General features: G+C 49.9%; 2 protein-coding genes across 5 annotated transcripts in view; both read left to right on the plus strand.

The window, feature by feature from the left end:
* Positions 1-1,872, plus strand: part of Sympk (symplekin) — a 33,236-nt gene extending 31,364 nt beyond the window's left edge. For all 3 annotated transcript variants that reach the window (XM_038339162.1, XM_038339161.1, XM_038339160.1), the window contains 4 exons: positions 590-766; positions 891-986; positions 1,193-1,549; positions 1,664-1,872. In XM_038339162.1, coding sequence (XP_038195090.1) covers positions 590-766; positions 891-986; positions 1,193-1,549; positions 1,664-1,792 — 759 coding nt within the window. In that variant the 3' untranslated portion in view covers positions 1,793-1,872. The remainder of the gene's footprint in view (positions 1-589; positions 767-890; positions 987-1,192; positions 1,550-1,663) is intronic.
* Positions 1,873-2,067: 195 nt separating this feature from the next.
* Positions 2,068-22,769, plus strand: Rsph6a (radial spoke head 6 homolog A). 2 transcript variants are annotated; one of them, XM_038340516.1, is made up of 6 exons: positions 2,068-2,684; positions 5,431-5,659; positions 14,113-14,877; positions 17,740-17,884; positions 18,716-18,833; positions 22,532-22,769. In XM_038340516.1, exons 1-6 carry the CDS (start codon positions 2,068-2,070, stop codon positions 22,767-22,769), a joined length of 2,112 nt encoding a protein of 703 aa, XP_038196444.1. The 2 variants fall into 2 exon arrangements, with proteins under 2 accessions (XP_038196444.1, XP_038196445.1); XM_038340517.1 differs by lacking the exon at positions 14,113-14,877.
* Positions 22,770-23,930: the final 1,161 nt, after the last annotated feature.

The raw sequence follows: 23,930 nt of genomic DNA on the forward strand, positions 1-23,930 counted from the left end.
CCTAGGCCCTGTGGGGCACATAGCTCAACTGAAAGCATCCAGTCTTTATAGAGACCAGAATTGGGGGGGTGGGGGTGTTTGTTTTAGTGAGAGTCTTACTTTGTAGTTCAGAATAACCAAGAACTCAAATTTGATCCTCTCCATCAGTCTTTCAAGTGCTGGGATTCAAGCATACAGCACCACCAACTTTTAGAACTACTCTGTGGAGATAATCAAGCTCCATCCTCCATCCCAAAGCTGGGTTCCGTTCACAGGCTGTCCCTGTGCAGCATCTAGCTAAGATCTCTGCACCTCCACCCTATTAAGTGTGACGGCACCAGCTAGAGGTGGCTGAGAAGACATCATGAGGTGGTGCTGTCCTAGCACTTGGTACTGTGCTGGCCTAGGCACTGGGGATGGGGCACCCCCTTTCACTGGGTTATGTCCTAGTACAGTTTCCTAGGTGGGAAAGGCATTCCTGGGCAGGTGGCTGTATGAAGCCTGGAGTATGCTGTCAAGTGTTGGCAAGTGGGTTCTCAGCCATGGCAGTGTCTGCGGGAAGGAGGTGGCTGCTTGGGCTTTTGCCTAATGGTCCCCTCCCACCTCACAGGTGTGGAAGTACCCCAAGGTATGGGAGGGCTTCATCAAATGCTGCCAGCGCACCAAGCCGCAGAGCTTCCAGGTCATCCTGCAGCTACCTCCGCAGCAGCTTAGCGCGGTCTTTGACAAGTGCCCTGAACTCCGAGAGCCGCTGCTGGCCCACGTGCGCTCCTTCACTCCCCACCAGGTACCTGGGCGGCGGAGTGGAGCCAAGCGAGCAGGAGGGTTTGAGTTATGGGTTATAGGGCGCTGAGAGGTGCCTTTGGCCAGAGCTCTCTACAGCTCTGGTCCTGGCCTTTTCCTTTACCTAGCAAGCACACATCCCTAACTCCATCATGACCATCCTGGAGGCAAGTGGCAAGCAGGAACCCGAAGTCAAGGAAGCACCTGCAGGGCCCCTGGAAGAGGTGAGGCAATGTGGCCCACCTGCCTGTGTCTCTCACCCACTGTCTCCCAAGATTGTATTCCTGGTAAAGGGGACTAGCCACCCCACCCCCATGTCCAAATGGAGAAACTATGCAGTGCTTTCTGAAGCTTGGTGGTCTCTGTCTCCTCCATCCTGGGAGTTGGGGACCGCCCTCCCTCCCTGAGCTGAGTACCCCTCCAACTCCAGGATGACCTAGAGCCTTTGGCTCTGGCTCTGGGCCCAGCTCCGGCCCCTGCTCCGCGGCCCCCTCAGGACCTCATCGGCCTGCGATTGGCTCAGGAGAAGGCCCTGAAGCGGCAGCTGGAGGAGGAACAGAAGCTGAAGCCCACAGGTGTGGGAGCACCCGCTGCCCCGGCATCTTCTTCCATGCCCGCGGTGGTGCCGGCAGCCCGAACTGGTCCCACCCCTACTGAGGAGGCCATGGAATACCGGGAGGAGGGTCCTGAATGCGAGACCCCGGCCATCTTCATCAGCATGGACGACGACTCAGGGCTGGCCGAAACTACACTCCTGGACTCTAGTCTTGAGGGTCCCCTGCCTAAGGTAGGGGGACAGCTAGAGCTACAGAGGGAGGTTGGAGCAGAGAGAGCCCCAGGTATGGGACTAACGGTGCAACCGGCTCTTGACCCACTGCCTCTTGCCTTCTCCCGCCACCAGGAGGCAGCAGCAGTCGGACCGAGCTCCAAGGATGAGCGAAGCCCCCAGAGCCTCAACCACTCAGTGGAGGAAGCCTTGACGACCTCCAGCCCAGAGGCCAGGGAACCCGAGAGCAAAGGGAACAGCTGACAGCTGCGGGGGTTTGGGGGGAGGGACAGGGTGGGCCACCTAGAGCTTTGCCTTAACACAAATAAAGGAGGTGCCGCATGGCTGCTGTGTCTTCTTTGCAGCAGACTACAAACTGAAGTCGGAGCAGTGCTAGACTGCGCCTGCGCACTCTCAGCTCCCACCCTGCAGGCGCCCCGCGCTAGTAATGTAACGCGCTAGTAATGTAACGGCAGCAGGGTGCAGGCGCCGCCAGCACTGGCTAGCCTTCCTCCTGCAGATCCACATACTTTCAAGACATGGGCGAGCCCCCCGATTCCTCGTCCCAAAGCCGGAGGGCTTCTCAAGCCTCAGAGAGGGCACGCAGTCGAGATTCCTCGCAGCCTCTGTTGTCCATCCCTGAGGATGGGGTGCCCAGACCTACACAGCGGGGCAGTCGGAGCAGTCAGGGCAGCCAGGACCCACAGTCAACTAGCCTGCCACAGTGGTCACAGAGGTCCAGCCTGACCCCAGAAAACCAGGGCGAGGAAGGCGCGGAGTATAACCGGTCCATGAGCTTAAATTACCCACCAGGCTTTCCATTGGAGTTCTCGCCACAGGGTTACCTGGATGAGAACAGAATGATGCAGCAGTTTCCTCAGGGCGAGGGCCTCTTAGAACTAGATACCGACTTCCAGGACTCGGGTGCCGGCCTCCTGGGCCAGTTCGACATGTTCCCACGAGAGGACCAGCCATTTGACCAGACCATGCAGCACGGGCCATACCTGAGGGACGACCCCACTCTCCATGTAGGGCGGTCTGACCTGGGCTTCATGCCCTTCGTCGGAGAGGTGCCTGATCCCCAGCCCCGTGAGCTGGCAGTGCAGAACGCCAAGGCCTACCTGCTGCAGACCAGCGTGAACTGCAACCTCAGCCTGTGAGAGGAGGTTGGGGGTGGGGAAGGTGGGCAGCAGGCTGGGAAGGGCCCTAGCTAAGGCTGCCTCGGGTGCGGGGTCTCTGTAAGCCTGTAACCTAGCAGAGAATTGAGGAAGGAGTAGCAACAGTCTCAGTGCCAGCACACCCCACTCCTAGCATCTAGCTGCAGAGGTTCACACAGTCACTAAGCCTGTTTCTGTATGAGACTGAACGGGAGAGGTTGGGTTGCTTATCTAAAATCACACAGCCAAGAAGTGGTAGAGTCAGCATTGTCAAACAAGGTCTCCGGCTCACAGAGCTCTGTTCTCCTCTCCTAACTTGCCTGTCTGAGGAGGGTGGTTATCCGTCACTGAGCTGCAGACATGGTCCCCTCCCTCTCCCATTAGTTATGCTATAGAAAATGAAATATGAATATTGAACATGGCATGGTCGATGAGAAGGGCTTAGGTGGCAACACAGAGGGAGGGACCAGGGGGTAGCACCTTGCATAGAACAAGAGGAAGAGTGGTCCAGAGATAGGGAGGGCACAGCCAGGTCTTGGAAGGGTGCGGCTATGTCTGGGACCACCGTGGAGGGCTGGCTAAAGCACATAGCCCATTCCATCCCTCCCGTGCTAGGCACCTTCTGTGGCTCCCTACTGACCCAAGGAAGACAGTCGGGAGGTGTGGCTCCCCATCCTGCCCACACACACTCAATTTCCACTCATTACTTAGTTGTCTCTACCTCAGGCCCCAGATCCAGTCCAAATTAACCTGTATGTGTTTTGCCATCACGTTTGCGGTCTTGAGAGCTTCAAGTTTTCTTCCAGAAATGCCCTGGCCAGTCTCACTTCTTCTTTTTACAAGGTTTCATTTTTATCTGTTTAACTCTGTGTGTGTGTGTGTGTGTGTGTGTGTGTGTGTGTGTGTGTTCACACACTGCCTTTGGAGACTAGAAGAGGGCATTGCATCCCCTGGAGATGGAGTTTGTGGGCTGTTGTGGGCTGCCTGACATAGGTGTTGGCAACCAAACTCTGGTTCTCTGCAAGAGCAATATGAACTCTAAACCACAGAATTGTCTGTACAGCTTTTTCAAGATTTTTAAAATATTAATTTAGGGACTGGAGAGATGGCTCAGAGGTTAAAAGCACTGGCGGCTCTTCTGGAGGTCCTGAGTTCAATTCCCAGCACCCACATGGTGGCTTACAATCATCTACAATGAGATCTGGTGCCCTCTTATAGCGTGCAGGCATACAAGCAGGCAGAGCACTGTATACATAGTCAAAAAATCTTTTTTTTTAAATATTTATTTATTTATTATGTATACAATATTCTGTCTGTGTGTATTCCTTCAGGCCAGAAGAGGGCACCAGACCCCATTACAGATGGTTGTGAGCCACCATGTGGTTGCTGGGAATTGAACTCAGGACCTTTGGAAGAGCAGGCAGTACTCTTAACCTCTGAGCCATCTCTCCAGCCCTAGTCAAAAAATCTTTAAGAACATTTGTTACTCTTGCAGAGGACCCAGGTTGGGTTCCCAGCACCCAGAAGGCAGCTCAGCTCCAGGGAATCCAGCACCTTATGACCTCTGCAAGCATCAGGCATGCATGTGGTGTACATGCATACAGGCAAAACACTTGTACACATAGAGATACAATAAAATCCTAAAATATATTAATTTAGTGTGTATGAGTATTTTGCCTACATCACATACATTCAGTGCCTTTGGAGGGCAAAAGAGGTCACTGGGTTCTCTGAAACTGGATGGTTGTGAGCTGCCATGTGGGTGCTAAGAACAGAACCAGGTCCTCTGCAAGGGCAGCCTGTGCTCTTAACCACCAGGCCATCCCTCCAGCCCCTCTAAGATACTTCTGTTATTTATTTTACAGTATTAGAGCTTGAACCCAGGGCCTCCTGCAAGCTGGACAATCACCTGACCAGTAGGCTGCCCAATCAACCTCCTTTCTTACCTTCCCAGCATCAGCATGGTTCCTCCCCCACACTAGAGACTGTTCACAGAGTGGTTTGCAGGCAGCAGAAAGGCTTGTGTAAATGCTTTGGGGTGAGACTAGCCTGGCTTCAAAGGGTGCTGAGCCATGACCTCAGATTTCCTAAGCATTAGTTCCCTTATCTGGAGGGTTGGGTGTGTGTGTGTGATGACTGTTGCAAGAATTCAATAATGCCCTCGAATGCTCAGCGTGCTGCCTGGACTGAGTGGGTGGAAGCCACCATGAGACTATTATTCTTCTCCGTTCTCAATCTTCCCTTACGCTGTTCTGGCTATACTAAACCTCCATCTTGTCAGGTATGCCAAGCACGCCCCTCCCCAGGATCTTCCTGCAACCCAGGCATTGTCCATAAGCCTAAACAATTTTGCTTCTTCTATTGTAATCCATGTTCTCTCTTACTCCCTTTAAATAAATAGAATTAGCTAAATTAACTCTATTTTAACCCCCTTTCCTTTTTGTGCCTTATTGCATTGGCTGTGGCCACTTAAACAATATTAAATAGAAGTCATGAAGTCAGGTTTCTTCTTTAAGGCCAGCTTGGGCTACATTGTGAGACCCTGCTACAGAGAAGTTGGGGAGGGAGGGCTTAGTACCTCATCCTGGCTATATTTACCCATCCGAATGTCAGTCCCATCAGGGCAGGGAGATTTTCTGTTCCCTCCTGTGTCCCTAGCAGTAGACAAAGGAACAGGTACAAAACAGCAAGCTCAGTGTACTGAGTGAGTGGTGTCCCTCACCTCCCGCTCCTCCTGGGAGGCAGGTATGAGCACCTGGTGAACCTACTGACCAAGATCCTGAACCAGCGGCCAGAGGACCCCTTGTCCATCCTGGAGACTCTGAACCGCAACACGCAGTGGGAATGGTTCCACCCCAAGCTGGACACGCTGCGGGATGACCCTGAGATGCAGCCCACCTACGAGATGGCTGAGAAGCAAAAGGCCCTGTTCATCAGGGGTGGAGAAGGCGAACAGGAAATGGAAGAGGAGGTGGTGAGTGAGCTGGTGTGGAGAGGAGGGAAGGGAGAGTGGCCAGGGGACAGGTCTCTGCCACAGTCTGTGCTTAAAGTGTCAACAGGAGTGACTGGCAATACAGTGTTTACTGTGCCTGCGGAGGGGGTCAGAGGGCCTTGAGTGCCACCCGAAGCAGCATCTGGAGCACCACACAAGGTTTAGGAGCAGGCAACGAGCCCTTGGCCCTGCCTCCTGGAAGCTGCCCCTTCCCTTTCATATGAAGGAGCCGGGATGACCCCTTGTCTCTCCCTCCACAGACTTTTCCTACTGCCTCTGAGTCTCTCAGAATCCATTCCTTCCTTGCTTCCTGCCTCAGTTTCCCCATTTATTATTTAAGGCCTGCTAAGAACTCTTCCACCTAACAACCCAAGATTATTCTACCATCCTCAAAGTATTTAAGGCCACAGTTCCGGAACTGAGTGATGCATATAATTTGGGTGAGGGGCTGGGAGCATGGCTCAGTTGGTCGAGGGTTTGCCCGGCTCCACAAAGCCCTAGGTTTCTTCCCAGTGCTGCATAAACTGGGTTTGGTAGCGCACACCTGTAATCCCACCTCGTGGGAGATAGAGCAGAAGGGACAGGAGTTCAAGGTCCTCCTCAGTCACATGGTGAGTTCCAGGGCAGCCAGCCTGGGATACAGGAGACCCTGTTTCGTTTTTGTTTGGTTTTGTTTAAAAACAGTAGAAATGCCCAGGAGAGCTGAGAGGAGAGGGTTGTGAGTTGAGGCTAACACAGGCTACCCAGAAGGGTTTCAAGTCTTCTAGGACTCAGAGTGAGATAATATCTTAACGATGATTTTTAAAAATTGAGTGAAAGGGGTTGGTGAGATGACTCCGTGGGTAAAGGTGCTTGCCACCAAGTGTGACAAACCTAAGTATGACCCCCCAGGATCCACCCACTTGGTGGAGGAGAAAGCAAACTTCTGTAAGTTGCCCTCTGATTTGTATACAAACAAGAAAATACATTTTTAAAGGAATATATTTGTTTTTTCAAGACAGGGTTTCTCTGTGTAGCTTTGGACCCTATCCTGGAACTCACTCTGTAGACCAGGCTGACCTTTGAACTCAGAGATCTGAGTACCTCTGCCTCCTGAGTGCTGGGATTAAAGGCGTGCGCCACCACCGCCTGGCTGAGGACCTGTGTTCGTTCCCCAGCACCTGCATGGCAGCTCACAGCCATCTGGTCAACCAGTCTGGTATACATGAGACCCTGTTTTGAGGAAAAAATTGGATGGCAAAGTTCCAGGGGATCTGATGCCCTCTTCTGACCTCTGAGAGCATCAAGCACACTACACAGATACACATGTAGGCAAAACACTCATACACAGAAAAAAAATTTAAATCTCATTTTAAAAAAGGATTTTTTAAGGAATACCCACTAGATGTACTTTCATACACAGAAAAAAATTTAAATCTCATTTTAAAAAAGGATTTTTTAAGGAATACCCACTAGATGTACTTTCCCCTTTAGCTCCAGATCCCAGGAGGCCCTGCCTCAAAAGAGCAACCCCTGGGGGAGAGTCTACATATACCCTTAGTTCACTGGTCCCTCCAAGTCCCACCCCGTGTGAACATAATGCATGGACGGACTCTGGAAGGCCGAGACCCATCTCCTTAGAGCTGGGAACAGTCGTTTATTTATTTATTATTTTTGCAGGGTTGGGAGGTAAGGTTTTGACAAAGGGTCTGATATGTACCCTGGCTTTGAACTTGCTAGGTAGTTATGGATGACACTGAATATCTGATCCTCCTGCCTCTACCTCTTGAGGACTGGGACGACAGCCATGCGCTTCTGGGTTTATGCTCTCCTCATGCACGGTAGGCTATTGTGAAATATTCCTTGTCACTGTGACTGGTTTCATAAAAAGCTAAACGGCCAATAGCTAGGCAGAATTTTGAGGGCAGAGAGAATTCTGGGAAGAAGGCAGAGTTGCAAGGAGATGCGGAAGAAGCATGATATGCAGGACATGAGGTAACAGCCATGAGCCACGTGGCAGCATGCAGATTAGTAGAAATGGGCTGATTTACCCATGTGGCAGCATGCAGATTATAGAAATGGGTTATTTAGCCACGTGGCAGCATGCAAATTAGTAGAAATGGGCTTATTTAAGTTATAGAAGTGTTAGGGACAGCCTAAGCTATAGGCTGAGCTTTCGTAATTAATAAGAGTCTCTGTGTCAGTATGTTCCCAGTCCTGGAGTTCTTGATTCAGCATCTAGAAAGAAAATTTGTGGGCGTCTGTGGTGAGACAGAGCCACATTTCAGCAGTTATGTTTATTTTCCCATCTGGGCTGGGGCAGGTTCCTCTTTCTCTCATTTTGTTTGTCTCTGGTATGGTTGACTAGCTGTAATTCCCAAGGGCATCAATGTGATGGTCCGTCCTTCTCCATGGCCCAGAACTGTCGCCTACACTGCTGCACAGCACAGGAACTCCCGTGTGTTTCCAGATACTCCTTGCTGTGCCTTCCCATGAGGCTGGGGAAGGAGGATCAGCATTATTACCATACTGTGGAGAGTGAGTGCAAAGCCAGCAATGGGCCCCTTAAGGAGAGCTCACCTTTTGTTTTGTTTAGGTTTTCTGGAACAGGGTTTCTCTGTGTAGCCCTGGCTGTCTTGGAACTCACTCTGTAGACCAGGCTGGCCTCAAACTCAGAGATCTGACTTCCTCCACCTTCTGAGTGCTGGGATTAAAGGTGTGAGCCATCACTGTCCAGATAGGAGATCTCTTAAATCTCCCCTCAAAAATCCAATCTGAGGGTGTAGCTGGTTGTTTGAACAGTTACCTAGACTCCTCTAGTGAGGGGTTGGGGTGTAGCTCAGTGGTAGGAACATTGCCCAATATAAAAAAGGCTATGGGTTTGATGCTTAGCTTGAAAACAATCTATGGGAACATAGCTCAGTGGTAGAGTGCTTAGCTAGGATGTATGAAGGCCTGGCCTCATCGCCCAGAACCACATCGACTGGTTGTGCTAGGACACATCTATATTCCACGCACTTAGGACATAGCACCAGTAGGTTAGAAGCTCAAGCCCAGTCTTGGCTACATGGATGACTTTAAGGGTAATGTGGGTACAAGAGACCTTGTCTCTCTCAATAAAACAAAGCATGGTCACAAACGGCAAATGGGATTTTCCCAACAGCAGAAATAGGAGGAGAGAAAGGAGAACCGAGATTTTGTCTTTCCAGCAAGTCAAGGCTCACCATGGAGTAAAGCGTGTTCACGTGTCCTCTGAGTATCCAACCAACCTGCACTGAGACAGCCACACCAGAAGATGAGTTCACGTGTCCTGTCAGACCAGCCTGCGCTGAGACAGCCACACCAGATGAGCTCACGTGTCCTCTGGTAGACCAACCTGCGCTGAGACAGCCACACCAGAAGATGAGTTCACGTGTCCTGTCAGACCAGCCTGCGCTGAGACAGCCACACCAGATGAGCTCACGTGTCCTCTGGTAGACCAACCTGCGCTGAGACAGCCACACCAGAAGATGAGCTCTAAGGACCAGATACTGGTTTTTCTCATCATCCAACCACACCAAGCAGATTAGAGTCAACCTAATGTGGTGGCACATGCCTTTAACTGAACCACTCAGGAGGCAGAAACAGGTGGATATCTGAGTTCAAAACTAGCCTGGTGTACATAGGGAATTTCAGGACAGCAAGACATATCCTCCCTCTGTCAAAGAGTTGACTCCGTCATTTGAAGTACTGGTCCACACTTGTTTCCATCACCAGTGGCCAGAAGGGCCAGGCAATACTAACACCCTTTAGCTGTAGTGGGACAGCACACCATTTTTACAGATGCAGGCTTCTAAAAAAGGCAATGTGCAGCCAGGTTGGCGGTGATGGTGCATGCCTTTAATCCCAGCACTCAGGAGGTAGAAGCAGGTAGATCTCTGAGTTCAAGGCCAGCCTGGTCTACAGAGCGAGTTCCAGGACAGCCAGGGCTACAGAGAGAAACCCTAACTCAAAAAAAAGGGGGGATGTCTAAACACACTTTTGGATAAACAGCAGGTCATTCAAGAAGTCAGAAAGGAAATGAAAATATCCCTAGAGGCAAATGAAAATGCAGTCGCGTCCTACCTAAAGCCCCGGGGTGCACAAAGAACTCTAAAGAGGCAAGCTACTAGTGATAAGCACATGTGTAAAAAAAAGCTGGGGGGCATCGAATAAACAACCCAATGATGCACCCAAGGATCTGACGAGGATCAGGGGAGAAACAGAGTAAAAGAACAATACACAAAGCACAAAGAGTCAGCTCTTTGAAAAAGAGATACACAAGCCCTTAGCTAATCTGATAGACAAAGAGGGAGAAGATGCAATTAATAAAATTAGAGATGGAAAGGGTTACGACTGACCCCAGTGAAATACAGAACATCACTAGAAACTACCATGAAGATTTAACTTTGAAAAGCTGGGTAAGTCAGAAAAAAAAAGTGGGAAAGATTTCTAAATGTATATCCTTCACTAAAATTAAGTCTTGAAGAAGTGTGCATGTGTAAAATCTTTTTATTAATTAATTAATTAGGTTTTTTGAGACAGGGTTTCTCTGTGTAACAGCCCTGGCTGTCCTGGAACTACCTCTTGTAGACCAGGCTGGCCTCGAACTTGTTAATTTATTTTTATTTCATGTGCATTGGTGTTTTACCTGCATATATATCTTCAGAAGTGGTAGAACTGGAGTTACAGGCAGTTGTGAGCTGCCGCCATGTGGGTGATGGGAACTGAACCCGGGTCCTCTGGAAGAATAGCCAGTGTGCTCTTAACAGCTGAGCCATCTATCCAGCTCTGTGTGTGTGTGTGTGTGTGTGTGCGCGCGCGTGCGTGCGTGTGAGAGAGAGAGACAGAGAGACAGAGACAGAGAGAGAGAGAGAGAGAGAGAGAGAGAGAGAGAGAGGTCTTAAGCAGACCTATTACAAGCAATAAGACTGAAGCTGTTAGTAAAACTCAGGATCCGGCGGGTTCACTGCTGAATTCTACCAAATCTCCAAGGAAGACCTCATGCCAATTCTTCTTAACCTGATCCATAAAATAGAAAGTGAAGGAAAATGCTACAAAAAATGACTACAGACCTATTTCCTTGATGAATATATAAGTGAATATTCTTTTTGTTGCTGTTGTTTTTTTTTTTTTTTTGGTTTTTCTTTTTTCAAAAACAAGGTTGCCCTGTGTGGCCCTGGCTGTCCTAGAACTCTGTAGACCAGGCTGACCTCAACCTCAGAGATCTACCTGCCTCTGCCTCCTGAGTGCTGGGGATTAAAGGCTTGCGCCACCACCGCCTGGCAATGTGAACCTACTTAACAAAATGTTTGCAAACCCAATTCAGGAGAACATAAAGAAGATCATACATTATGCCCAGGTGAGCGTCATCCCAGAAAGGCAAGGTCAGCCCGACACACATAAATCCATAAGCATGACACACTCTAGGACAGAGACCACACATGATTACTTCAGTCAGCTCTGAAAAGGCATTTGACAAAGTTCAACGTGCCTTCATGATACAGGTACTGGAGTGTTAGGAAAAGATGGAGTAGTCCTCAAAATTAAAAGAGCTACAACCAATTACATTAGATGGAAACAAATGAGAACATTTCCCCTAAAATCAGGAGCCACACAAAAATGACCATTCTCCCCTCTCATTCAGTATACTGCTCACAGTCATTGCTGTAGTAATTAGCCAGGACAGTACACAAGGGGCATAAAACCAGGAAGGGACAAAGGCAAACTATCTCTTCTTGCAGATGACATGCTTCTTTACTTAGAGTCCCTACTGAGTTGGCTAGAAAATTCTTGGCCCTAATAAACACAGTAAAGTTTCAGGATACAATATATCTGTGGTGACAGACAGCACTGGACAGGTGAACCTTAGTGACAGGCAGCGCTGCAGTGAACATTCAAACGCGTGGGCATTTCTGGCTGACACAGGAATGACACCCATCAGCTCGGGCCAGGGGCGCTGCAGGATGGCTTCTGGGGAGACGGCTGCAGTGACAGACACTGGCCAGCAGTGCCCTTGTTCTTCTGCAGAGCAGGTCTTGAGGATTTTTGGGTGGGGAACAGGTGACGATGATGCTGATTGTGCCGAGTGCCAGCTGGGTCCTGACATCAGCCTTGGGTTTTAGTCATTCCATGAAGATTGCTGGGAACAAGGGACTTTTTAGTCACATTTTAATTTATTATGTATTAATTGTGTTTGTGGAGGTCAGAGGATGGCTTTCAGGAGTCGATTCTCTTTTTCCACCATGTGGGTCCTGGGAATTGAACTCAGGACACCAGATTTTTCCACTTTTACCCACTAAAGCATCTCACTAGCCCAGCTGGGAACATCTAATTAATTCAACCAACTGTTGTTGACTTTGCATTACTTGATTACATTACATACATACATACATACATACATCCTACTTTATCAATAACTAGAAAAAGAAAAAAAAGCCAGGTAGCAGTGGTGCACGCCTTTAATCCTAGCACTTGGGGACAGAGGCAGGCAGGTCTTTGAGTTCAAGGCCACCCTGGTCTACAGAGGGAGTTCTAGGGCAGCCAGGGCTACACAGAGAAACCCTGTCTCAAGAAACAAAATAAATAAATAAACCACAAACAATAGCCTCATTTATATTAACTACTCTCAAACCACTGTTAGAAATTAAAAAAAAAATCCATGCAAAATAATTCCCCAAAGTAAGTATTGAGGAATATATCTAAAGACGTGAAAGACCTCAATAACCCAGATGACAAGATATTGAAAGACGAAATCACAGAAAATACTAGATGACAGAGCATTCCATGTTCTTGGGTAGGCATTATTATTATTGTGAAAATGTCTGTCTACTAAAATTAATAAACAAACTTAATACAATTCCTTTCAAAAATCTCCATGTAAAACTTTACAGATTTAGGGGGGAAAAAAACACATAATTCGTGTAAAGTCAGGCATGGTGGCTCATGCCTTTAGTCCCAGCACTCAGTCAGCAGAAATGGGTGAATCCCTGAGTTTGAAGCCAGCCTGGTCTACAGAGAGAGTTCCAGGCCCGTCAGGGCTACACAGAGAAACAAACAAAACAGATGGACTTGGAATACACAATATTGTGAGGCCACAATCTCAGAAAGTAAACAAACCATGTATTTGCCCTCATGTGTGGAGTACAGCAGTTATGTATATAAAGTGTATGTGTGGATAGAGTGTAATGGGGAGGGAGGGAGACAAGGGGCGCTGGCTATAGGGACGAGGAGGAACCCAGCGCAGGCAACCAGCCAGAGGTCCCAGGCAGCTGTTGCACAGCAGCTTTGGCTTAGCTCAGGGCACCGCTAGCTATTTCCACATCACTAGACTGAGGAATGCTGAGCTTTGTGGCATGTGGCCCCTCTGCAGAGCCCACGACAGGCAAGAGCCTTGGTGGGTAAGTTGCCGAGGCCACAGGCCACAGACACACATTTCACTTCTTCCGGATTTCTGTTTCCATCCCCTCGCGCCCCCCACCCCACCTCCAAGATTCCTGTCTAGCATTGCTTTTCAGGCCCTTCCTTTCTCCCTTCCTCCCTCCCTCCCTCCGTTCTCCACCCCATCCCATGGTCACAAACCAAGAACACAGTGGAAAGATAGGCAGTGAAGACTGCTTTGGGTTGTAAGTAACGGACACCATGACTAATAGTGGCTTTGTATTTTATACAGTCTTTTTTTTAAAAAAAAATATTTATTATGTATACAATATTCTGTCTGTGTGTATGCCTGCAGGCCAGAAGAGGGCACCAGACCTCGTTACAGATGGTGGTGAGCCACCATGTGGTTGCTGGGAATTGAACTCAGGACCTTTGGAAGAGCAGGCTATGCTCCTAACCACTGAGCCATCTCTCCAGCCCCTTTATACAGTCTTGATATGCACCCCTGGCTGGCTGGAACTTGCTTTATAGACCAGACTGGCCTCGAACTCACAGAGATTCATTAGCCTCTCCCTTCCAAGTGCTGGGTTTAGAGGTGTGTGCTACCGAGCCTGGCAACAGTGATTCTTTTGTCCAGTAGAACAAGAAGGCCAGGGTGGAAAGGCAATCCAGCGGTGTGCCCGAGGGCCAAGTCCACCTTTTACCCCACTGTTATTAGGGTGTAGAGTATGATGACCCAGGCAATTACTGCCTTTTGGTATCCAACGACCAGGACGAATAGAAAAGGATTTTCTCCTGGCGTGCTTTCATCTTTTTATTTTATTTTTTTATTTTTTGCCTCAAGGGACACCCTCCCTGAGGACATTCCCCCAAACTGGTGGCTTCAGTCCAAGTTTCTTAACTCTGGAGGAGTCGGGCTGCGGGGCTGGTTCAGATCTTTCTGCTGGGGCTGCACACCCGAGTACCATCCCTGGGACCCAGGTGATGGCAAGAGAATAAGACTCTAAAGCCTTCAGCCTTCCATCCTCTCTCTCATACCCTCTCCCATCCCTGTGCAGAATGACAGCCCGGTGCCCAACATCATGGAGACGGCCTTCTACTTCGAGCAGGCAGGCGTGGGGCTGAGCTCCGATGAAAGCTTCCGGATCTTCCTGGCCCTGAGGCAGCTGGTGGAACAGCAACCCATCCACACGTGTCGCTTCTGGGGCAAGATCCTGGGTCTGAGCCGCAGCTATCTGGTGGCCGAGGTGGAGTTCCGGGAAGGCGAGGAGGAAGGCGAGGAGGAGGAGGTGGAAGAGATGATGGAGGGAGGAGAGGTCCTGGAGGCGCACGGTGAGGAGGAGGGCGAGGAAGATGAGGAGAAGGTGGTGGATGCAGTGCCCAAACCGCAGTGGAAGCCTCCCCCAGTTATCCCCAAGGAGGAGAGCCGTACGGGCACCAACAAGTACCTGTACTTCGTATGCAACGAGCCAGGCCGCCCGTGGACGCGCCTGCCGCACGTGACGCCCGCGCAGATCGTCAGCGCGCGCAAGATCAAGAAGTTCTTCACCGGCTTCCTGGACACGCCGGTCATCAGCTACCCGCCCTTCCCAGGCAATGAGGCCAACTACCTGCGTGCTCAGATTGCGCGCATCTCAGCAGCCACGCACATCAGCCCGCTGGGCTTCTACCAGTTCGGCGAGGAGGAGGGAGATGAGGAGGAGGAGGGCGGCGCAGGGCGTGACTCATTCGAGGAGAACCCGGACTTTGAGGGCATCCCGGTGCTGGAGCTTGTGGACTCCATGGCCAACTGGGTACATCACACGCAGCACATCCTGCCACAGGTGAGGACAGAGTGCCCAACCAGGACTCACCCCAATCCAGTCCTGCATCCATCATCCATCCATCCATCCATCCATCCATCCATCATGCATCCATCCATCCATCCATCATCATTATACTCACCCAATCATCTGTCCATACACTCACTCATCTACCCAGACATCCAACCTCAGATCCGTACACCTACCCATTCATCCATCTATCCATCCATTGATGTATCCACCCATCCTTCTCCCTTGAATCCACCTGTCCATCCATCCATCTATCCATCCATCCATCCATCCATCCATCCATCCATCCATCCATCCATCCAATGATCTGTTCATCTATCTGTCTACTTGTCCATCAACCAAACCCTCCACCCAGCTACCCTCTCTTCCAACCACAAATCCGTTCACCCACCACTCCATTCACAAGTCTATCTGTCCATCCACTAGTCTATCAACTGTCTGTCTATCCATCTATACATTTATACATCCACCCCATTCATCTACTCAACTGTCCACCTATCCATACACTATTCAATCTGCGCAACCACCAATCCAGCCACCAACCCACTCACCCACCCATCCATCCACCCACCCATCCACCCACCCATCCACCCACCCTTCCATCCATCCACCCACCCATCCATCCACCCACCCATCCACCCACCCATCCACCCATCCATCCATCCACCCACCAATCGACCCATCCATCCACCCACCCATCATCCATCCATCCATCCATCCATCCATCCATCCATCCACTTGCTATTCCATCTCTCATGCTCACCTTATTTTCTTAAATAGGAATTGGTTGGTGATTCCCCCAACAGACACTTTGGGGTCAGATGGACCTTGGGATATCTAGAACTTTCTGGTTATAAAGAGGGTCGAGCCACAGGACAGAACAGGCGAAGTGTAGTGACAGCCAGCGCTGGACAGGTGAACCTTAGTGACAGGCAGCGCTGCAGTGAACATTCAAACGCGTGGGCATTTCTGGCTGACACAGGAATGACACCCATCAGCTCGGGCCAGGGGCGCTGCAGGATGGCTTCTGGGGAGACGGCTGCAGTGACAGACACTGGCCAGCAGTGCCCTTGTTCTTCTGCAGAGCAGGTCTTGAGGATTTTTGGGTGGGGAACAGGTGACGATGATGCTGATTGTGCCGAGTGCCAGCTGGGTCCTGACATCAGCCTTGGGTTTTAGTCATTCCATGAAGATTGCTGGAAACAAGGGACTTTTTAGTCACATTTTAATTTATTATGTATTAATTGTGTTTGTGGAGGTCAGAGGATGGCTTTCAGGAGTCGATTCTCTTCTTCCACCATGTGGGTCCTGGGAATTGAACTCAGGACACCAGATTTTTCCACTTTTACCCACTAAAGCATCTCACTAGCCCAGCTGGGAACATCTAATTAATTCAACCAACTGTTGTTGACTTTGCAATAACTCCCCTTTTTTCTTTTCTTTATTTTTTTTATTTTCAAGAAAGTGTTTCTCTGTGTAACGCTAGCTGTCCTGAGACTCAGAGATCTGCCTGCCTCAGCCCCACCTGCCTCTGTCTCTCGAATGCTGGGATTAAAGGCGTGCAGTGAGGGTTCGGGGGGGTGGAGCCTACTGCTTTATACAGCCCAGGACCTCTAGCCCAAGGATGACACTGCTCACAGTGAGCTGGGCCCCCCCACATCAGTCAAGAGCGTGCCCCGCAGACTTGCTTGCAGGCCAAGCTGATGGAGGCCCTTTTTCAGCTGAGCTTCCTTCCTGGATGACTTTAGCTTGTATCAAGTTGACAAACACACACACACACACACACACACACACACACACACACACACACACACACACAAGAACAGCAGCGAACCAGTATTACAGGCATAAACTACCATACTTTCTTCAAAGAACTCCTTCTGAAAGCCAGGTGTGGGTGGTGCACACCTTTAGTTCCAGCACTCGGGAGGCAGAGGCAGGAGGATCTCTGAGAGTTCGAGGCCAGTCTGGTCTACAGAGCGAGTTCCAGGACAGGTACTGACCCTGTTTCACAGATGAGGAAATGGGAGGTAGAGCAGTGCTGTGTGCCTGCCTGTGCTTATTATTCAAGAAACAGTCATTGGGACTGGAGAGATGGCTCAGGGGTTAAGAGCACTGACTCTTCCAAAGTACCCAGGTTCAATTCCCAGCACTCAATATGGCAGCTCACAACTGTCTGTAACTCCAAGATCTGACACTCTAATACGGACATAGATGCTGGTAAAATACCAATGCACATAAAATAAAATAAATATTAAAAAAACTAAAAGCAGTCATTGATCAGAGAGTTCGAGGTCGCAGAACAAGACACTGTGTTAAACAACAACAGGGCCTGAAGTGGTGGTTTTCCATCCCAGCACTCGAGAGGCAGAGGCAGGTGGATCTCTATGAGTATGAGGCCAGCCTGGTCTACAGAGCAAGGTCCAGGACAGCCAGGGCTACACAGAAAATCTGCCTTGAAAAACAACAACAAAAAAAGAAAGCAAGAAAACAACAAAATCAAAACAAAGCTGAGCGTGTAGCTCAGAAGAATGTTTGCCTGATATCTCACACACACACACACACACACACACACACACACACACACACACACACACACAGAGAGAGAGAGAAAGAGAGAGAGAGAGAGAGAGAGAGAGAGAGAGAGAGAGAGGAGTGCTCATTGTCTTGACCATGCTCAGTGTCAATCCTCCAGGAATACCGAGGTTTCATTTCTCAGCAATATGTCCAGCATCCTGGGGCTCACTGGGAACAGGACCAGTGTTCTAGGGACTTGTCTAGCCCTCCACCTTTTCCCACAGTAGGCTAAGCTCTGTTGGAGGGTGCCGTCTGACTTTGCCGCTGCACCCCCAGGGCCGCTGTACATGGGTGAACCCAATGCAGAAGACAGAGGAGGAGGAGGAGCTAGGGGAGGAGGAAGAGAAGGCGGACGAAGGGATGGAGGAGGTGGAACAGGAGGTCGGTCCTCCGCTTCTGACTCCTCTCTCAGAAGATGCAGGTAAGTCCTTCCTTTGGGGCAGGTGCAGTGGTGGCCCGTAAGGGGTTGATGGGATTCAAACACTGATGTCACCCACCTTTCTGAGCCTCAGTACAGTGGGCATTGGGCCAGGCCTTGGGAGCACAAGTCTGTCATCCCAGCCTTAGGGCGGCAGAAGTGGAAGACTCATGAGGCATTCTCAGCTACTTCTTGTGGCTAAGCCTCATCAGGCACGTGACAATGACCATGGCCTTGAGACAGAGTCTCTTCCCTGGTTGTCTCTCTTTCTGGAGGACTGTCACAGCAGAGGCCATCTAAGGCAGGTCTTGTTCTGTAGCCCAGGCTAACCTTGAACTCTAAGCAATCATCTTTGGTGTCCTCAGTGCTGGGATTATCGGCATGTGCCCCTATGCCTAGCTGGGAGACGGTCTTTTGAGCCCCAACCAGGCTTGGAGAAGAGAGAGTTTAGGAGCCTCCCCTAGGAGAGGCAGCCAGGAGTGGGATTTTGCATTCATGTCAGGAATTCCCTAAGTCTGAGAGCTCTTGGAGGGAAGAGGGTGGTCCAGGTCCTGAGCGCGAGCCCCAGCGCCCTAGTTCAAAGCCATGCACCCTGTAAAAGAATGCTTGAAAGTTGCTGCTGGGGACATGACTACCAGACCTCACTACCACCCAGCAAGGGAGGCGATGTGAGAGTTCTCATCCCCTTCACTGAAGTAGAGACAGGTGAAGTGTCTTCCTAGAGAGGCCAGGTGATTTGTGGCTCCTGCCTGGTCCCCTTTTCTTCATTCATGCGGTAAGTAAGGCATGGCTTGGGGACCCCTGACCCCACTGCCCCTTTTCTTCTCACAACAGAGATCATGCACCTGTCGCCCTGGACCACCCGCATCTCCTGCAGCCTCAGCCCGCAGTACTCGGTGGCCGTTGTGCGCTCCAACCTCTGGCCAGGGGCTTATGCCTACGCCATTGGCAAGTACGATTTAGCCTTGACCCAAGGGTCTGCCTATGATACAGACATATTACCTTCCAGCCAGACAGTGGTGGTGCATGCCTTTAATCCCAGAACTCAGGGGCCAGAGGCAGGGGGATCTCTGTGAGTTTGAGGCCAGCCTGGTCTAGAGAGCTAGTTCCAGGACATCCAAGGCTATATAGAGAGACCCCATCTCAAAAAATATATGTTGACAATCTCTGATCGCCCCCACCTTCACTCTTCTTACCCTACATCAGCTCACTAGCCTCCCAGTCCCCCTACAGCCTTCAGAGACCCTGACTGCGACTCCAGATATGTCCACTAGAGGGCAGAGCTCTTCTGCTCTGATCTCTGAATGTGCTCTATATTGCAAAGTTCCGGGCTTAGTCCTGATGGAGTTTCAAGGACACTTGATGCTTTTAGCCATATTCTTGTGGATCATTATATTTTTTTTGTCCAGAATCTGAGACTAGAATTTTTCTAACCCTCTTATTCCAGCCACACATTAATTTTTAAAAATCTCTCTGAAAGTCAAACTGAGTTCTACTGGCCCCTGCATCCTCATGCCCGTTCATCCCCCCTCCCATTTGTTCACCTGCTCACTCGTCTTCAGCTCGTCCATCTGTGCATCTGTGCATCCATCCGTTCAGTAATTCACCTACCTATCTTTTGTCTTTTTAGAAAAGAGTATTCTAGACAAAGTTACGTATGTTATTTACATGTATGTGTGTGCTTGTGTGAGTTTATGTACGCCACAGTCACGCAGATGTCTTTGGAGGCCAGAAGACGACACTGGGCACCCAGGAACTGGAGTTGTCGGTGGTTATGAGCCTCTTGATGTGGGTGCAGGAAACCAGTAAGCACTCTTAGCAGCCGGGCCATCACACCAGCCCCAAAAGAGACTTTATTTTGCTTCATGCGGGATTTCTTTCCTTTCCCTTTCTTTTCTTTCCTTTTTGAGATATGAGCTCACCATGTAGACCTGGCTGGTCTAGAACTCACTATGTAGACCAGACTGTCTTCAAACTCAGAGCAATCTGCCTGCCTCTGCCCCTGGAGTACTGAGATTAAAGATGTGCGTGACAATAAGTGCCTGAGACTCTTAAAATAAATTAACTGTGTGTGCACATGCATGAACAGCATCATGCATGTGTAGGTCAGAAGGCACAGGAGTGGGTACTAGCCTTCCACCTTGTGGTAGCAGTCTCCCTGTCTGTTTCTGTGATGTGCAGTGTATCCCAGGCTAGCTCCCTGAGCTTCCAGACAATCCTCTGGTCTCTGTACCCCATCCCACACCATGTGTGCTGAGTTAGAGTTGTGCTGCCAACTCTGACCTCTTATGTGGGTCCCAGGGTCAGATTCAGCTTGTTCGGCTTGTGCAGCTGTCTCTCTCTAGCCCGAAAAGAACCTTATTGTTGTTGACACAGGGTTTCATTATGCTGCTCTGGCTGGCCTTGAACCCCAATCCTCCTGCCTGTACTTCTGTAGTGCTGGGTTTGCAGGCATGTCATCATACGTGGCTCTATGAGAAGCTCTTGAGCATCACTATTTGGCCCTTATTGGAAAGACAGCCATGGATCATACATGGGGGCTGGTAGCAGAAATCCAGCCTTGTTGTACGACATCCCTACCATCCACGCACTCCCTGCCCTGTGCAGTTGTATGACATTCCACACTCCATGCCAGCGAGTACCCTGTTATGAACTAGATAAGCTCCTAATTGGGTGTCCTTGTGGTTTCTGGAGAGAAAGCGACCTCAATCTACAATCCACGGGGAAAGAAGTACCGTTAGAGACAGGCAGGAGTACTCCAGACCAGTTTTATAATCGGAATGTGTAGGACTCACTGAGAATCTGGAGAAGATGAAAATTCTAGTTCAAATGTCTAGAAAAGAGCCCGGGTTTCAGGGTGATTGTATTGTGATGCTGGGATTGAAGCCAGGGTTTTGGCCTCTTCTAGGCAAGTGACCTACTGTTGAGCCACACTCCAGGCCCTCACTGGGGGATTCTAGGCAGGGGCTCTACTGACTGCTGAGCCATGACCCCAGGCCTCATTTTGCTTTTTAAAAAACAGATTTATTTTTCATGTGCACTGGTGTTTTGCCTGTATGTATGTCTGCACAAGGGAGTCGGATTCCCTGGAACTGGAGTTACAGACTGTTGTGTATTGCCATATGGGTGCTGGGAATTGCACCTGGGTCCTCTGAAAGAACATATAGTACTCTTAACCGCTTGAGCTATCTCCAGTCTGCAGCTAGTGCTCTGATGAGTCATCTCTCCAGCTATTCCCCCCTCTTTTTTTAGACAAGGTCTTTTTATGTAGCCCTGGCTGTCCTGGAACTCACTCTGTAGATGAGGCTGACCTCAAATTCACAGAGATCCACCTGCCTCTGCCTCTCCAGTGCTGGGGTTAAAGGTGTGCACCACCACCGCCCAGCTTCTATTTTTCATTCCTTATTTCATAACATGTCTTCAGAATCTGGAATATGTTTTTCATTAAAATGAATCTCAGTTTGGATATGAAGTTTTCATCAGAAAGGCTTGCTGGGCTGGTGGCACAGGATCATGATTCCAATAAGCTCAGATAATCAGGACGCCAAGACAGGAGGAAGATGAGATATTCTAAGGCCAGCTTTGGGTGCAGAGGGGGCGTAAGTCCAGGCTGAGCAACCTAGAATGTATTTCAAGATAAAAATGAGCCAAGACTACATACACCTCAATGGTAGAGCCCCTGCCTAGAATCCCCCAGTGAGGGGCTGGGATGTGGCTCAGTGGTAGAGCCCCTGCCTAGAATCCCCCAGTGAGGGGCTGGGGGTGTGGCTCAATGGTAGAGCCCCTGCCTAGAATCCCCCAGTGAGGGCCTGAGGGTGTGGCTCAGAGGTAGAGCCCCTGCCTAGAATCCCCCAGTGAGGGCCTGAGGGTGTGGCTCAATGGTAGAGCCCCTGCCTAGAATCCCCCAGTGAGGGCCTGAGGGTGTGGCTCAGAGGTAGAGCCCCTGCCTAGAATCCCCCAGTGAGGGGCTGGGGTGTGGCTCAGTGGTAGAGCCCCTGCCTAGAATCCCCCAGTGAGGAGCTGGGGTGTGGCTCAGAGGTAGAGCCCCTGCCTAGAATCCCCCAGTGAGGGGCTGAGGATTAATGGAGCCCTGGAATTTACTAGTGAAGTCAGCCTAGCAGAATCTGACTCCAGACCTGGTGAAGAGACTCTGCCTCAGAATACAAGTGAGGTGAAATGGTGATGCCCTCAGAAGGCAGGTCTGCACCAGTCTGAGACCAGCCTTGTCTATATACATGTGTTATACAGGGAGACCCTGTCTTCATAGTTAAGAGCATGTACTGCTCTTGCGGAAGACTCCTGAGTTCAGTTTCTCAGCACTCATATTTGGTAGCTTCACAGCCACCCGCCACTACGACTCCAGGGATCTGATGCCCTCTTCTGGCCTCTGCAGACACTGCACTCATGTGCATAAACTCACACCAGTAGACAGACAGACAGACAGACAGACAGACAGACAGACAGACAGACAGACACTATTCTCCAGTCCCCTTGCTACTTTAGATCTGGTGAACACATAACAGGTGCTCAGTAAACCTTTGTGGGATAGACTGACGGCGAAACTCCATGTGAACCTTTCATCTGCCCACTGGCAACTCTGCGGTGATGCTGTGCCATACTTAGTCCCACCCCACCCCCCTGTTTCTCTAGGAAGTTTGAGAACATCTACATTGGCTGGGGCCACAAGTACAGCCCTGAGAACTTCAACCCATCCCTGCCAGCTCCGATTCAGCAAGAGTACCCCAGCGGCCCTGAGATCATGGAGATGAGTGACCCCACGGTGGAGGAGGAACAGGCCCTGAAGGCTGCACAGGAGCAGGCCCTGGCAGCAGCTGAGGAAGAGGAGGAGGATGAAGAGGAGGAGGAGGATGAGGACCTGGAGGACTGAGGTCACCAGGCTCTGTCCCATAGCGTTTGCCCTTATTTGTACTTACAGATTGTATTTTTCCTGTTGTTTTTTGTTCCCTACCCTTGCAGGACATGGGTAGGAAAGCGCCCAGTGCTCCAAATAAAACTCCGAACAGCACAAATGCTCAGCTCCACGTTCATTCGTCATAGGTAGTGGACTCAGTCATTCCTTCTCCTTGTTTGTTTGTGCTTATTTATTTCTTTGTTTTTGATTTCTCAAGACAGGGTTTCTCTGTAGCTCTGGCTGTTCTGGAACTTGCCCTGTAGACCAGGCTGTCTTCAAAATCACAGAGATCCACCTGCCTCTGCAGCCCAAGTGCTGGGATTAAAGTGTGTGCCACTGCCGCCTGCCTTGTTTGTTTTTAAAGATTTATTTTTACTTATATGTATGTGGGTGTCTATGCCTGTGTGTGAAGATGCCCTCAGAAGCCAGAAGAGGGGGTCAGGTCCTCTGTTGTCTTACATGCAATTGTGAACCACCTAATTTGTGGGCTGGGAATTGAATTTGAATTATCCAGCCTCATTTATTTTTTAAAATTTTGTTTTTTGGGGGGAGGGCAGACTGGAGAGATGACTCAGCGGTTAAGAACATTGCCTGCCCTTCCATAAGACCTGAGTTCAAGTCCCAGCACCCACATGGTGGTTTACAACCAGTCGCTCAAGTGCTTGCCCAGCTTGCACAAAGCCCTGGCTTCAGTCCCCACCACTGCAAAAGGCTGTCACACCAACTTGGAAGAGACAGAAGCAGGAGGACCTGGAGTTCCTGGTTTTCTTCAGCTACAAAGGTGGAAGTCAACTTGAGCTAGAGACCTTGTCTCACAAAATGAATGAATGGCAAAACAGAACTAACTTTTCTTCTGTTGATGTGCCAAATATAAAATACCTTGACAAGGGGCAACTTAGGGGAGAAAAACACTATTTCAGCTTGCTATTCCAGGTTACAATCCACCATAGTAGGGAAGTCAAGGCAGTAATGTCCCCAGTCAAGAAGTAGAGAGAGGGAATACATGTATGCTTGCTTGGGTGTGCTCAGTCTTGTCTCTGCTTTTACATGGTTCAGGACCCCTGCCTAGGGAATGGTGCCTCCCACGGTGGATTGGGTCTTCCCACATCAATTAAGGCAATTACCCACAGACATATC

Source organism: Arvicola amphibius, chromosome 8, assembly GCF_903992535.2.
Source record: "Arvicola amphibius chromosome 8, mArvAmp1.2, whole genome shotgun sequence".
NCBI lineage: Eukaryota > Metazoa > Chordata > Mammalia > Rodentia > Cricetidae > Arvicola > Arvicola amphibius.